General features: G+C 48.8%; 2 protein-coding genes across 6 annotated transcripts in view; both read right to left on the reverse strand.

Moving 5' to 3' along the window:
* Positions 1-954, reverse strand: part of LOC122188538 (speckle type BTB/POZ protein) — a 25,533-nt gene extending 24,579 nt beyond the window's left edge. For 2 of the 5 annotated variants that reach the window (XM_042886925.1, XM_042886928.1), the window contains exons 1-2: positions 594-815; positions 53-301 (exon numbers count right to left, since the gene is read on the reverse strand). The gene's annotated coding sequence lies outside the window, so the exon portion shown is untranslated. Of the gene's footprint in view, positions 1-52; positions 302-593; positions 816-836 lie in introns of those variants that run through there. The other 3 variants (XM_042886926.1, XM_042886927.1, XM_042886929.1) reach the window with 3 other exon arrangements.
* Positions 955-11,173: 10,219 nt separating this feature from the next.
* On the reverse strand, positions 11,174-14,096 carry SLC35B1 (solute carrier family 35 member B1). The gene is made up of 9 exons (XM_042886934.1): positions 13,984-14,096; positions 13,805-13,908; positions 13,573-13,703; positions 13,314-13,344; positions 12,957-13,114; positions 12,550-12,676; positions 12,124-12,230; positions 11,702-11,855; positions 11,174-11,512 (listed from the first exon to the last, which is right to left on the reverse strand). The coding sequence occupies exons 1-9, from the start codon at positions 14,091-14,093 to the stop codon at positions 11,460-11,462; spliced, it is 975 nt and encodes a 324-aa protein (XP_042742868.1). The 5' UTR covers positions 14,094-14,096; the 3' UTR covers positions 11,174-11,459.
* Between the last annotated feature and the right edge of the window lie 679 nt (positions 14,097-14,775).

Consider the following 14,775-nt stretch of genomic DNA (forward strand, 5'->3'; position numbering starts at 1 on the left):
CCCCCCCCCCCCCCCCAAGCCCTCAGCTCCTGCCCCTTCTCTCAGCTCTTACCTCCCAGCCCGAGAAGCCCCTCAGGGCGGCAGGGGGAAGGCAGAGCAGCCCGGCCCCGGCAGTTGCGGCGCGTGGGGATGGCGACACCCGGACTCTGCCCCCCGCTCCGCAGCCGGCCCCCCTAGGAGAACACCAGCAGCTGGAGCTCACTATTTGGCAGCATGTCTTCCTCCTCCAATTAGTTCCACGCGCTCGTTGTGGCTCAGTATTCCGCAGGTCCCCGCAGAAGAGCACTGCGCAGGCGCCGACCTGACGAGCAGGATATGGCCGTTCCCAGCGCTCCCCTGCCGAACGCGCACGCGCACTGCGCTAACCCCCCGCCCCCCCGCTCGCGGCCACTGCGCACGCGCACATTCCCCCCACACAAGACCCAGTCAAGTGCCTCGACTTCCTCCTGCGCATGCGCCTTTTGCTACCAATCCAGCTTTCGCGCATGCGTGCCCGACCCCGCCCTGCTTGCTTCGCCCTCCCCGATGGTTCACTTTCTGGCAGTGCGGTTGCGCATGCGCTGTATGACTCGGAGTCCCCTTACGCTTCATACCTCACTATTTGGCAAGGAGCCACTCCTGTCGCAGCGCCATTTAAACTGCCGGCGGAGAAGCGGGGTGGGGGGGTGGTAGATCTGGGTTGGTCCCTCACTTCCCAGTAGTACCGCAGGGCCGCCGCAACCTCTCGGAAGTAAGCGGCGAGGGGACGGCACTACCTTCCCCCCGTCCCTGTGGCGATTTCCAGTCCTCACCCGATTCCTTTAGCTTCTTCCCCCGCACAGCCCCTCCCACCTCACCTGAGACGGACACCACTGCCTGCTGTCCCCTGCGGTCTCCTCATACCGCCCTACACTGACACATCCGGGCTCCCCACTACGCCGCCTCCCAGCGACGCGCCGCCGCCGCCGCGGGGATCACTGCGCATGCGCTGTGCGCGAGACGAGCTGCGGCGTGAGGGGCGGGGGAAAAAGGCGGGAAGGCGTCGGGTGAGGTGGCGCGTGGCGCCACGTTGGTGGCGACGTCGTGCCTTGGTGTTGTGTAGGGGTTTGCTCTTCCTACCGCCCTTCAAGCTTCTTTTGGTGTGTTAGGTTTTAAGGGCTTTGCTTAGAGCTGGTGTGTGGTTTAGTTTTACACCTTTCTCCTAAAATTTCTGCCAGTACCCAGCCTGAAAGTTCCTTGGTGCAATTTAATGTTGTGAACCTCTCATCCTAAACAGAAAGCTTAAGAAAGGCCTCACAGCAGCTGTGTGGAAAACCTCACGCTGCCTGTGTACATGAGGACTGGATGATCTTGTCTTTTCCAACCTTGGTGTTTCTGTGAGGACATTGTGGAGCAAAACAGAGATACAGCCTGACTGTGAGAAATGTTTTTACCAGATTGCCTAGAGAGGCTTTGCATCTATTTATTTTTTGTGTATATATCATACGTATACACTTCATATATTTATATGACATGCTGATAGTAGTGCATTACATGTTCTCAGATGCAGCACCGGATTCTCCCCAATATTCTGGTGTGTGGTGAGTACACAGCCTGCCAAATGACAGCTAATGCTGTTAGAAGTGTGTGCTTCTGCACTGAAAACAGCGCTCCTTTATCAGATATGAAATGGATTTGTGGTACCGAGTGATGAAAAAGCTATTTGTGACTGAAATGAGAAAGGTTTTTAGTTGATTTTGCTTTGCAAAATTCATATGTGACGACACTTAAACAAAAAATATGTTGTCTTTTTATTTCTTATTCCATTCTTGTATGGAAAATGGAGCTTCTCATAGCACAACTGCTCCTACATACTGAGCTTCCACATTTGTCCACTACTGACTCAGACAATATTGCCTTTTTTATTGCTAACGCTTTCTGCAGCATCCTGGGTTTTCTTGGCAAGTGTCTCATCCAAATCACGACTGGTTTTTGGACCCTGCTTCATTCCTTCGTTTCACAAACTGCTGCCTATGGTGACAAAACAGCAGGTAATGCTGCACTGTAATGAAGAAATGCTATAAAACTGCCTCATGGGAAGTACAGAATTGGTCATACCATTGCTATTCTGGATACACATTTCTCCTAGAAGTTTATTTTCATTCTCTTTCTTTTTTTTTTTTGGCTTTTGGGTTCCTAACATAAACTCTCAATTTCTACTACTGTGCTTGTTCTCCTCTAACTGAAACATAAAAGGAAATTAAAGCACCAATTTTGGAGAAAACTAAAGGCTTTTTTCCCCCTTCTGCTGCATTAGATTAGCGCTCTGAGGCTGCGGGGCTTTGATACGAGGTTTTTTTGGGGGGGGATATGATAAACTGGAATGTCACCTTTAATTCAAGGCTGCCTGTGTGTCACGTGGCAGCAGGGAGGTCAACCTCTTTGGCAGTTTATTACATTCTTCTGATCAAAGTTCTCTTGTTCCCAGGAAGTGGAGAATTAAATTGGATATCTGAAAAAAGGAAGATGTAATCTCACCACTCCTTCATATAAACAAGCAATCTAAGGGTCGCTTCTGTCCTGCTAAGTGCAGACATCACGTGAAGTGCTGTCATCCTTTGCAAGCTCTACCTTCTATCTTTAACACAGTTCAGTGCTACTACTAGCAGATAATTCCTAGGCACAGGTAGTGTTTGGTCCTTGGAAGTTTAATGGGAGTACGTGCATGTGAGAGTACCAAATCCCCAAAGGCTTTGTGGGTATTGGGTATAAGTCCCAGTATCACCTAAATGATGCAAGGCAGGTTATTTTTTTTTTCAGCATGGAAAGATCCAATGAATACTAAAGTACATCAGCTTTGGAAGTGCTTTGTGTAAACGTGAGCTTGATTTTCATGAGAAGCTGATTAAACTGATGTCCATGAAGGAGTTGTGTGCGAGAATTTTAAATAGCTCCTGCTTTTTAATATTCACTTCCTCTTTGGTTTTAATTATTTTGTTCCTACATTTTCCCTTTCAATTTACTAAAAATCTAGAAATGTAATTAGAGAGAGGCTGAAGTCAGAGAAAGCTGCCAGCATTTCCACATCATGATTAAATGTATCAGCCATCCCTTTAGTGAGAGACTGAAAAACAGGATTCTCATAATTATCTCCCTGTTATCCAGGAAAGAATCTGCAACACGTACAGATACAAAGTTATTGAAAATGCAGCACTAATTAAAATCTCATATAGGCTTCTGATGATCAGGAGAGTCTGAAAACACCGTTACTTAATTATTTCCCGTATTTGCTATCTTTGTTACGAAAACAAACAAAACCATTCTAAACAAAATCCATCTCCAGTCGCTGGGGAGACTTAATGAGGCTTTTATATATGCAACAGCCAAAGAAATGCTGCGAGTTACTTGATTCACCTCTTCTTATGCTGATGAGAAATCCACGAAGCACATTTTCCACATGCAGTGCGGAAGGAACGCTGTGGTGCATTCACAAGAAGCAATAGAATCGTTTGTTGGCTTACGGGTAGGGTTACTGTTTGTTTGATTTAGGATGTAAAAAGAATATTGGTATTACCAACTTCATGTTGTTTCATTATGAAATAGTAATATCTGCGCCACAGCCATTTAAGAATCAAATAGGTTACCCCTGCAGGCTGACTTCTGCTGGGTATCTTCTCCACCCTCTTGAAAATGTCACCTTCTCCCCTAGCCCAGCACAAAGTTGACACTGTTATTATCTCGTTGCAGGAGTCCGAGCTTTGGCACCAGCAGGGCACACTGAAGAACAGTAAGTGCTGATATGGTTGGTGATGAAAGGAAAAGCTTCTGAGATCCAGGCTTCTTTGAACCAAGCAAGTCTGAGGATTCACCAGGGACAGGAAACTGGGGGTTTTTCTTCTGCATCACTTTTCCTCAAAAATTAATTTGCAACAGAACAGCAAATACTGAGCTAGGCAGAGTCTGGTACTCCGACTTTTCCTTAACTGTGAATCAAATAATAATTAAAGACATTCTTCAAGCTGTTGTACCAATTAACTAATCCTCAGTGCTGCACCAAGGAGGAAGGTGAGTTGAATATAACTCGCCTTAAAAAAAAAAAAAAAAGTTTTTGAAGTGTAGAGAAGTTGAGCAGCTTATTCATATTAAAATAATAATAATTAGAAATACAGAATTGGGAACCAGCACTCCTTTACAGACTGGTGGTTTCCCTTTGCTCTGACCTTCCCCGCACGTGGCTCCGGCAGCACCCATGTCTGGTGGAACAGGAAAGGATGCATTCGCTCTAGCAGAGCAGCCACGTGCAAACAGCCCAAATCACAGCCCTACAAAACACAGCCACCATCAGCACCTCTGTGAGAAGCACCTGCTGGTGGTGGTGCGACAGCTGCCTTCCACACGCAGACCCAGAGCTTTGCACACTGCTGCTTTGCTCGCCCGACTTCAAAACGCTGTAAGACAGTTCAACTTTGGCACTGCCGCCCTGATTCAAATCTAGTTTTAATTGTGAGAAAACAAACACTGTGTAAAGAATCTTGACCTTTGGAAAGGTTCTGACTTGGAAGCTTGAATTGCAGGGAATCTGTTCGTAGTGCTGTTTCTACGTGTAGTGGAGACGTATCGAAGCTAATTTTGGAGAAGAGTAAATTGTACTTGAAAATGCGCAATTGTGAGAAACTGACTCCCAAACGTCTTTGAGTTGGTCCTTTGTTTCTCGTTAGAAGCATCTCCTATCTTCCCTGATGAGCCTGCTCCTGTTTTCGGGCCTGTTTTGCTTTAAGATGCTTTTGATCCTGTATTCATTAAAACCTGATCCTGCTGCTTCCCACCAGCCCTAATGGTCTGTGAAATTATTTTCCTTTCTCTAAGATGCTGTTAACTCTGCTGGCACCTGCAGAGTAGAGGAGCTCAGAACATTGTCGAAACTCCTCGAATTCATCCAAACCACCTTTTCTCCATAAACAATCTTCAATGTTATCACAGCAATCTTCCGTAGTAGAGAAGCGGGAGTGGACTGAACAGAGTTTAAAGTTTTTATCACTGCTGTTTTCCACTTCTGCAGGTACAGAGAGATAATTGTACAAAAGACTTGGGAATCCAGGGTAAGATTCACTGTGTGGAGCACGGAGAGAAAGTATGAATGAGCTTAAAGGGCTCAAATAGCTGGGGAAGAAAAGAAAAGAAAAGGTGAATCAACTAAGAAAAAGGCAGAGGACAATGAAAAGCGACGTCAAGACGGAAATGTAAATGTGCTTTGCAGCCCGGACCTTGCAGGGAATAACAGGTATGGATTCTGGAAGTATCCTCAGAGAAAGAGTTGTTCAGTGTTTCAGTTACTGAGCTGCCATCTTGTTCTGACTCCTGATGCTGCCTGGTTTCTTTTTTATGCTGGTGAAGAGGAGAGCTCGCAATGCCTGGTTTTGAGCACAGTGAAGGTGAAGGTTTGCTGTTACCATGCACTTTGTTGTACAAATCCCAGCACTCTGATTTAAGTGATGCTACTCTAGAACGTTCTTACAGAACTAATCAGAGCTAATCAGTTCTTTGTTTATGCCTTCTCATTAGCAGTCCTGCAATGACTATTACTGCATTAAGTTACTGCAGCCAGAATGGCAGTAATGAGTAGCTCAATCTTTAATTTCATTTGAGGCTGCGTTCAGTTATTGCATGGAAAATTGTTTTCTGGAGAAGCGATTTCAAAACCAAGCATTCAGAAATCACGAAGCCTGACCAGATTGAGGTTCTCCCTTTTGGATATTTTGGATGTACTGTACATAAAGATCTACAGATTGTGGTCTTGTAACATTATCCTTAGACCAGATAAAATGAAGCTTATGTTAAAACTAGGCACTAATTTAAAGCATCCAGCTGATAAAATCCAGCCCTCGTTAGTGAAGATTGTCATTCAGTTGTGCTTTTTGTCTTCTGAGTTTTAGATCTCTCCAGCCCAGCTGTTCATACAGAAATGCAGTTAGCTGCTGGGGTTACTGCACTGCCACACAGGCAGGAAGCAGGGGCAGATCTTTTCTCAATCCTGAGACCAAGATTTTGTCTTTCCTGCCACGTTCACTGTAAAACAAATTAACAAATTACAGCCTATCACGTTCCCTAAATGAGATTTGCCGAGACCTTGGGAGAAAGTCACACTACAGTTCTGAGAATAACTTCAATCAGAGGAGGAACTTGCACATTTTTTCTTGAAAGCAGGTCCAGCTCTTCAAAGCCAATAATGAAGAGAGGCTGTGTTTGCCTGGAAAACAGTTTGCATTGTTCTGAGAAGTGATTTTAAGAAGTTTAGCTAATGAGTGTCAGGCGATCAAACTGCCAGGAGATACAAACTCAGCTGCCTGCTTTACCCGTGACCACAGAAGATGGAGATAACGATCTCTGCTGTTTAAATGTACACGGGGCCTGAGACTTTATTGCCTTGGAGTGTTTCATTTCTCCAGCCTTAAATGCCATTTGCATTTTAATTTTTTTTTTCCTTAGAATATTTAAAACTGTAAACATCTCATTGCGCTGTGACATCCAACTGTGGCAGATTCACTCTGAGGTAATTACAGTCCTTCCTCTTCTTCACATGCATCTTCTCACCACTGCTGAAATGCTGTTAGTGATGCACTGTAACTATGAAACGTTATGAGAATACCTATTCCAGACACACGTCCTCCCCCCTGCCCTGACACTCTCCACACACTGAAATGGGACTCTGAAGCTGGCATGTTTTTCCCCAATAGATGCCTGATTCTCGTGTACTTTTCAGTCTGAGAAATCCAATAGGAATTCTTGTTTGAGAGCGCGTGGAGCCCGCCGTGAGCTCACATAACCACTGAGCCTTAACTGAGTGGCACAGAACAGATCCCAATTGCTCTTAACGTTACCATTGGGGTGATGGGGTTGTTTTCAGTGGTATCTTTAATGCTGGTAACTCATCAATTTCAGAGCAGCACTGGTAGCTTCAGTATCCCTCAAACCTTGTCATTTAACCCGTCTTTACTCTCCCACAACCAGCAGGTCAGCACTGTTAAACACTTACTGCACCTCCACATGCATGCGCACAGTACATCTCACCTCTTCTACATGCACTCTAAACATTATTTTAAAACATCTGTTGATGGAATTGCAGAGGGAACTCATAAAGGCAAGGAAGATGAAAAGAAAAGGAACGCAGCTGCCAAGCCTTCCCCCCTGTGAACGCCGTGTCTCAGTTAGGTATGAAATAAAGCTTCACCTTTCTTCGCTCATACATCACCGAGTTCCTCCTGGAGAGACAACAGGCACAAACACTGCCGCAGTGTTGTCTGCTGTTTATTCTCAGTGTGAGCGTGACTCTCATCTCCCTGGAACCACCATCAACTGACAAGGTTCCTAGGAGAATTCTGGCAGAAATGTTTTTGCAAACGTCAACTGCAGAGCCTGTGGCTGCTGCTGTGCACGAAGGAGCTGTCTGTGTTACCCCAGGACAGGAGGTACACGCACCTTCATAGGTGTGCATCTGCACTGGAGAGCTGTCCTGCTGAAGGCATCGTCTCAAAGCTTCTGACAACTCCAGCATAGTCTGCTGAACGTCAAAAAATCAAGCAGACTAAAAATGCAGGAAGACCTGGATTTCCACATTATCCTTTTACTGCAAACCAAGGACTTTGGAAGTACAGTCCTATTGCTAATTAGGCAAGGACCATTTTTTTGTTGCTTCCTTCTCATGTTTCTTGAAAATTATTGAAAGAGTTCCCCCTGCTGGTAACTGCCTGACTCATAAAGGGACTCAGGGCCGGCACTTCAGACCCAACGAGAAAAGGCAAGGTGGAATGGCTGCCTAATTTGTCCGACCTTCGTGTTTTGCACTTGCAGGTCTTTTTCTAAGGCACTTAAACTCAAGTCCTACTCGACTCAGTTCCCTTCTCCTCACAGAAAGGCCACTCATCTGCTAATGAAGGAGCAAGCCTCAAGATTTCGCTTTAGTAACTCCTTGGCAAGTCAGCTCCAACTGGAAACATACAGTGAGCATTCAGAACATCTGCCATCCTGACTGCAAAGAGCGTTTACACCTCGGATTTCACTTTGGAAAATATTCCACTATCACAATAAAGCTACTGCTTGCAGCTGGGGAAAGAAAAATAAGTGACAAATCAAACACACCACCCTAAAAAAAACCCATGTTATATATAGAATATAATATATATATATATAATCATTATTTTGTAATTCACTTAGCTTATCTGTGATGAACTGGGGAGTGTCTAAAAGAGCAGAGACGTGCAAAGCAATGCAGCAGAACAGGCAAAGCCCAAACTGCTGGCAGAGAACGCGGGTGCTGCACTTCAATCCTCAACACCTCTACACTTCTGATGAATTCGGAGCCCATGCTACCACAAAACACAACTGGACAGCAATAGTTAGGCTAAAGATTCCTTTGCGTAGCCACACACCAGGTGTTATGCAGTATCTAGAAAAGCCAGAATAAACTGTAACTGTTTTGTTGATTACTCATCTCTTAGTTGAAGACAGAAAGCCTTTCCTACACTCCATCAGAAATCCCAGCATTCTGATTGAATTTCTGCCTTCTGCCCTCGGGTTGAAGACACTACAAAAAAAAGAACAAAGCCAACAGAACAGTTCAACAGCTTCTCCTCTGCAAAAGGTGCCTCCGAGAGGAGCTAACGCTTCTAATAATACAAAGTAACACAGGATGAGAACTTCATTAGCTTGTAAACCCGGTTCCCTTGGAAGTTTCCTTGTATTTATCTGGAGACGGCTGAAGTCAAGCAGGAACACACAGCAGAAACCACCAGGCAGGCTTCTGAGAACGTGGAAATCAGCCTGTCACTGGGGAGAGCCATTGCAGCAGCCCTCCTGGCAGCTCAAAGCTGGAGACCTGTTCTGTGGCAGCGCTTAAAACCAGCCATGAAAAAAGCCAGTGCTGATTTGAAAATAGCTTCTCGAATTGCTTTTGCAGCCTCCTCTGGGATCTCGCAGTACATGAGGTCTGGAGCAAAGACAGCAAAGCTGTCCAAGGAAATCCAAAAGATTCAGACTCAGGGTGAGCACAAGAGCCGGCTTTAAGAATTTCTTACTAAGATGTGGAGGTGCAGTGAGAACCAAGTTGGAGCCACACCAGGAATAGGCTTTAGAGCTAAAGTGGGTCAAGGCAGCCTGCAGGAATCGGAGAGAAAATCTCCTTTATTTTCTTCCTTCTTGGCAGGCTGATCCTTATGTCTGTGCTCTGAATACAGACAAGTTGGAGATACTGGGAAAGACGAATCTTGGCTTAGAAAATAGGCCCTAGAAAGCTCCCAGCTGTTTAATTTCTGCCAGTCCTCCAGGCTGCTGCAGCACGGGGAAGAGGACAGCCAGACCTTTGGTCTGAGAAAACATCCCTTGAGCCCCCGATAGCTTCTTTTCCACGGTTCAGGAATCATTTAGCAATGCTAAGTGTTTTTTTTTCCTCCTTTCCAATCAGACACCCTTTCTAGAGCTACAGCTGGACTCAGGGCAAGAAGAGGAGAAAAGCTCAGGAAGAGAGCGGTCTTGTGGTCTTTCCAACACACACACCAAAGCAGTTTGGAAGGTGCCTCCTCTCAGCCAGTCCTCAGGAAGTAACTTGGCTCGAGGTGCTGCAAATTAGGGAGATCACAAACAACAGCCTGACAGCAGTGGAGAAAGACTGGTGACGTCTCAGCTCCTCCATTTCTGATCACACGCGTCCTTAGGAGCATTGGCGACTAAAGAACTACAGCTAATAAGCAATCTGCTTCTGTGGAATCAAAACAGAGTCATTTCCATTTTATTTGCAGCAGGCTCCCTAGAGCAGAGAGGTGGTTTGGGAATTAACAGGTGATGCGTCTGAATAATTTTCCTGATCGTGTGGAGGAACACGGCTGAGGATGTGATTTGTGGCATTTCTCAGCTGTTTGCATTGTGCACAGTGATGGGGGGTTATTCCTCATTAGATTACTTATTAAATAACGGGCAAAACGAGTCTGCAGAACTGTGAGTGTTTCTGCTGATGCTGGTTCTCAATTTGAGAACTGGCTGAATTTAAAGGACTCTCCCATATCCCTCAGCACCAAGTCCTGCAGAGCAAAGACACCTTTACCACTCAGACAGCACCATAACTCAGTGCTATCTATCGCACAGCACAAGTCATTCAGTATTTCTGCTCCCATTTATGAAATGGCAATTAATTACCTTGAATATACTGTTGTCAGGGCAGCTGGGATCTTCATACGGCAGCAGGTGCCAGCACGAAGTTCATCAAGCAGCATCCATGGAGTTAAATCACAGAAGCTTTTATTTCGTGGCTCTCTACTACTGAGAACACATTTGTTTGCTACTTATCATCTGACCTTTAAGGCAACACAAGTCAGCAAGGAGGTGAGAGTGACAGAAAAAAACAAAACCTTTCATATCCTCAGGTTTAATTCTGCAAGAAATGTGTTGTTTGAGTAGCGCTACAGGATAACGAGGCAGACTAAATGAAAAACAAATTGGAGTCCAAAAAAGTTGTAAGAAATACTGCAGAGGTGGGGGTAGAAGGGGCTGGAAAGGGAGACTTACAGCAGCCGCTCAGTAAAGAGATCAAGATCCCATCTGGAGGGGCAAAAGGCCAAAGCCACAGAACAGATGGAGACCAAGCGACAGCTGGTGCAAACGTGCTTTCATGTGTAAAGTTTGTTCTGTGGAGAATTCTGCTCTCCAACTCTGCAGGCATCGTTCTGATAGCAGCTCCTCCCCCCGCAGCACTGGGACCCAGCCTGCGCCCAGGAGCGGCAGCTCACCATGATAGCGGTTAATTAACAAGGGCCCTTTCAACATTCAGAAGCTGTTGTCACACAACCTTGGCACCAGTTTAGCGGCAGAGGTTCCTGTTCCTTCCTCTGCAGGGGGAGATGAAAAGAATTCATTTTAACCCCGGCGGTTCAACAGATTTCCTGTACGTTTTTACATACGCCAAGGGCTGCCTGTTCAGAAGGGCTCAGGTGAAGAACGCAGTGCAGCACACTGTGTTAACAGCAGAACGTCCGACTGCCTGCTCCGCTGTGAAAATCACCACACATTCAGCCAGGAGAGAGGATCCTCTTCAACACAGGCATTTAATCCTGGACCTCCCCAGGCTGCACCATGCTAACGCCATTCTGACCGCCTCTCCTTGCAGAAAGCTCTGCTCTGCCTCCCCACCGTCAGCCAAGAACTGAAATCAAAGTCCTGGAGAAGAGGCCATTGTTTCCTTTTCTTTAATAAAGATAGGAAGTTTTTTTTTTCTGTTAAGGCAAGAATGTCATCCTGCTGCTAGGATCTAGTACTGCACCTTCGATTACAGAAAAAAACCATCATACTTGATTACAGTTAAAACTGAAGCAATTCGTAATTAAAAAACTAAAACAAAAAAAAAATCCAAACATTCCCCTTCTAATTACCTATCCTGAGTCCAGTTTCATGACAGACTTTGAGGTACAAGACAATAAATTAAAAGTTCATTCCGACAGCACAGATCCACCGCCTCCTCAATGCGACGTCTTCTTTACTCCCTTCCCAAATTTGGCATCAAGTCCAAGGCCTGCAAAGAGACAAAGCAATCTGCGTGCACGGAAAGCTTCCTCTTCTTCCCCCGCTCTAAGCTGCAGCACACTTCCATCAGAAGCGTTCCACACAATTCCATTTTCTGACCAGCACCTTTTACAGCTGCCCCCGCTGAGCGCTGTTTATGCTAACGGAAGGAAGAGCTCAGCTCTGCTCCCAGACTTACCCAGGAACACCAGGACCGTCCCCACCCACTGCATGCTGCTGATGGGATTGGCAAACAGAATGACGGATGCTAAAATGGTGAAGAACTTGCGTGTTGTGGTGATGATGGAACAGGTCAGAGGTCCGAAGTAAACCACCGTCATGAAAATGAAGCTCTGGAAAACAAACAGGTGCTTTTCATCACAAAAAGACACAGCCGGGATCACATTTTCAACCACAGAGCCAGAGCTGAAAGAACAGCTTTCGGGTTGTTCTTTTATTTTTTCAACTCCCCATTACTTCCATATAACCATTTTAATTTCGTGGTAGCCTACATGGAAAGCAGCGATAACCAAAGCAACAGAAAGCGAGGCAACTTTGCTCTGCCATCTCCCAGCTGTGCAAACAAACCCCAGTGAAGGCTGCAGAACAAGGGCAGTTTACCTGACCCAGCGCGCTCGTCAGGCCGAACAGCAGGATGTTGTAAATGATGCTGGGATAACGCTCAGTGAAACTCAGGAACTCCCAGAGCTCTCCAGTGAACAGGATCCCTGCGGGAAGGGTCGGGATGAGAAGTTATTCACCCGAGCATCATCTCAGCCTACGGAGCATAACCTCAGTTCACATTCCCAACGCAGCCGGCAGCACGGAGGGCTGCTCAGCACGGAGCTCAGCTGGGGAGTTAAGCTGTGTGTGAAGCAGCGCCCTCTGGTGGGCATCGGAAGAGCTGCACCGAACACCCAGACACCGAACACCCAAACTGAAGCTCTTTTGCAACGAGCGTTTCCAAGTCCTTCAGGGAGCAGAACACGGCGCTGCTCCCGCAGGGCGCTGCAGGGCAGGCCGTACTTTGTGCAGGGCGTTCCTTACCAGCTCCCAGGAACAAGGTGGACCAGAGGTTAACATTCAGCATCATGTGATTGGAGCCGGTTTGATAGTGAGCTCTCATGTGGTCCTGAGAGACACCTGTCAGCCCATCCAAGGTCAGCGACAGCAACTGACAAAAGGAGACAGGGATACGAGTAAAGCAAAACCTTCTCTAGGGTGAAGACCTTCAGCTCCCTCCCTCGTTTGAGGCATCCCAAACACCTGTTAAACACCAATGATGCGACCTCAGAACAGACAAAAAGAGACGTGCATCCCTCAAACTCGATGAGGCACCCACTGCATGGAAGCATTTCCACATCAGCTTTAAGGTGCTCTTGCTGTACAAAGCTCTCACTGCTCCATCCTCCCACCAGGCAGCCCTGAGCTCACTGCGCTGCAGCAGCACTCACCAGAAGGAGCTCCCCGTAGCCAAAGATGTGGTCGTCACCTCCAGCTCCCTTTTTGGGCTTATACATGAACAGGGCCACGCCTGTGACTATCAGGAGGACGCAGAGGTACTTGGCCAGCGGGTACTTCTTCCTCAGCACAGTCACACCTAAAAGCATGACTGCAAAAGAAGCGACACCATGAAGCCCACATCCTCACCTGGGAATACAGCAGCCCACAGAACAGAACACGGGGCCGAATGGTGCACAGCTGCCGTTCCTGCAACACAGCGCTGTTTTTACAGCTAAGCTCCTCAGATCGGTCAAAGGACACGAGAAACCCACAGAAATACACGCAAAGAAGCATTTTAATTTGCTTACCTGGAATGGGCTTACAGGATTTGCCTAGGACCTATCGAAAAAAAGAGCACATTAACCACCTGCACACCAACCTCCTGCCTGCAGTGTGAGCCCAACACGAGGGCGACCCGACCGGCACCGACACACTGCACCTCCTGCAGGAAAGCCAACAAAGCCCCTCCACAGAGCGACCGCAAAACCAAAACCTGCAGCCCACAGCCGTCAGCGGCAGCTCCCAGCCGGTGAACGGAGGTCCGTTCCCGGAGCGGCCGACGCTCACCTGGGTCGGGTAGTTGACGAACTGCAGGGCCGAATTGCTGGAAACCATCGCGCCCAGATAAGAGAGCGAGCAGGCGGCGTACAGCCAGCCGTGCGTGCGATCCACCCTGGCGGAGTCAAAGAAACGGATCACTGCGGGGAGAGCGAAGGAGGAGAAGCGTCAGGGCTGCGACGGAGCTCAGGGCGCTCAGAGCCGCGGAGCGCGGGGAGCCCCGCCGGCAGCCCGGACTCACGCAGCTTGGCGAAGGCGGCGTTGATGACGCACTGGATGAAGACCAGGCTCAGCGCGTACGTGAACTTCTCCTGCCGGGCGCCGTCGCCGTATTTCCCCCGCGTGCTGCAAGAGCGGGACGCGGTGAGCCGGCGGCGCGGGGAAAAACCCGAGTCCCGGGCCGGCCCCGCGCCCGCTCACATGCTCTCCTGCAGGATGCCGTAGTAGAAGTAGCAGGCGAAGACACCCAGGAAGCAGACGGGCAGGCGGAGGCGCTCGGGCAGCGCGGGGCCGCCCGCGTTCGCTCCCATAGCGGCGGCGCGGCCGCTCAGCGCCGGGCCCACGTCCAAAGCCACATCGCGCAGGGCGGCCGGCGGCGGCGGAGCGGGCGGCCTCATACACGCACCGTGCGCCCGCCCGCGGCGCAGGACCCGCCCGGCCCGGCCGCGCCCGCCCTCCGCGCTGCCGGATCCGCGGCGGGGTTGGGGGAGGACGAGCGGCGGGAGACGTCGAGCAAAACCATCCCGGAGCTGCGGAACGAAACCGTTCGCCTCCTCTTCGAGGTCGCCGCCGTCGCGGTTCGGCCACGATCGCGGCTGCGGGGATTTCTGGAGACAGGCAGCGCGTCGGGCAGCCCCGGGCTGGGGGCCTTCAGTGAGCGCTGCCCCGGCGGTGACGCAAGCAGATGTGGAGCGCGGTGATTGGCTGTGCGGCCAGGGGGCGGAGCCCAGGTGGCGTTCCCGCCGTCGCCCGAGCGACTGGGGCGTGCCGTGCGCATGCGCAGCGCCGAGCCGTTCGGCGGCCGGGCTCGCTGCGTTCCGTCGACCCGGAGCTCCGCTCAGCGCCTCCCAGCGCTCCGCCCCCCGTCAGACTCGGGAATATTAAATCCCCCCCCCCCCCCCCCCCTCCCCGAACACGAGGGCTGTCGGATGCATGAAATAGTTTATTTTCTCCATGTAACTGTCAACACCAGCATCTGCAAAAACCCCTCTA

Source organism: Lagopus leucura, unplaced genomic scaffold (assembly GCF_019238085.1).
Source record: "Lagopus leucura isolate 7727_CA_CO unplaced genomic scaffold, USGS_WTPT01 Super-Scaffold_100066, whole genome shotgun sequence".
Classification (NCBI taxonomy): Eukaryota; Metazoa; Chordata; class Aves; order Galliformes; family Phasianidae; genus Lagopus; species Lagopus leucura.

Coding starts and splice junctions, on each gene's coding strand:
- SLC35B1 (XM_042886934.1), bottom strand. CDS start 14,093: ATGGGAGCGAACGCGGGCGGCCCCGCGCTGCCCGAGCGCCTCCGCCTG. Junction 12,231..12,549: donor CACCTTGTTCCTGGGAGCTG/GTAAGGAACGCC, acceptor CCCTTCCCGCAG/GGATCCTGTTCACTGGAGAG. Junction 11,513..11,701: donor GACGGTCCTGGTGTTCCTGG/GTAAGTCTGGGA, acceptor GTCTCTTTGCAG/GCCTTGGACTTGATGCCAAA.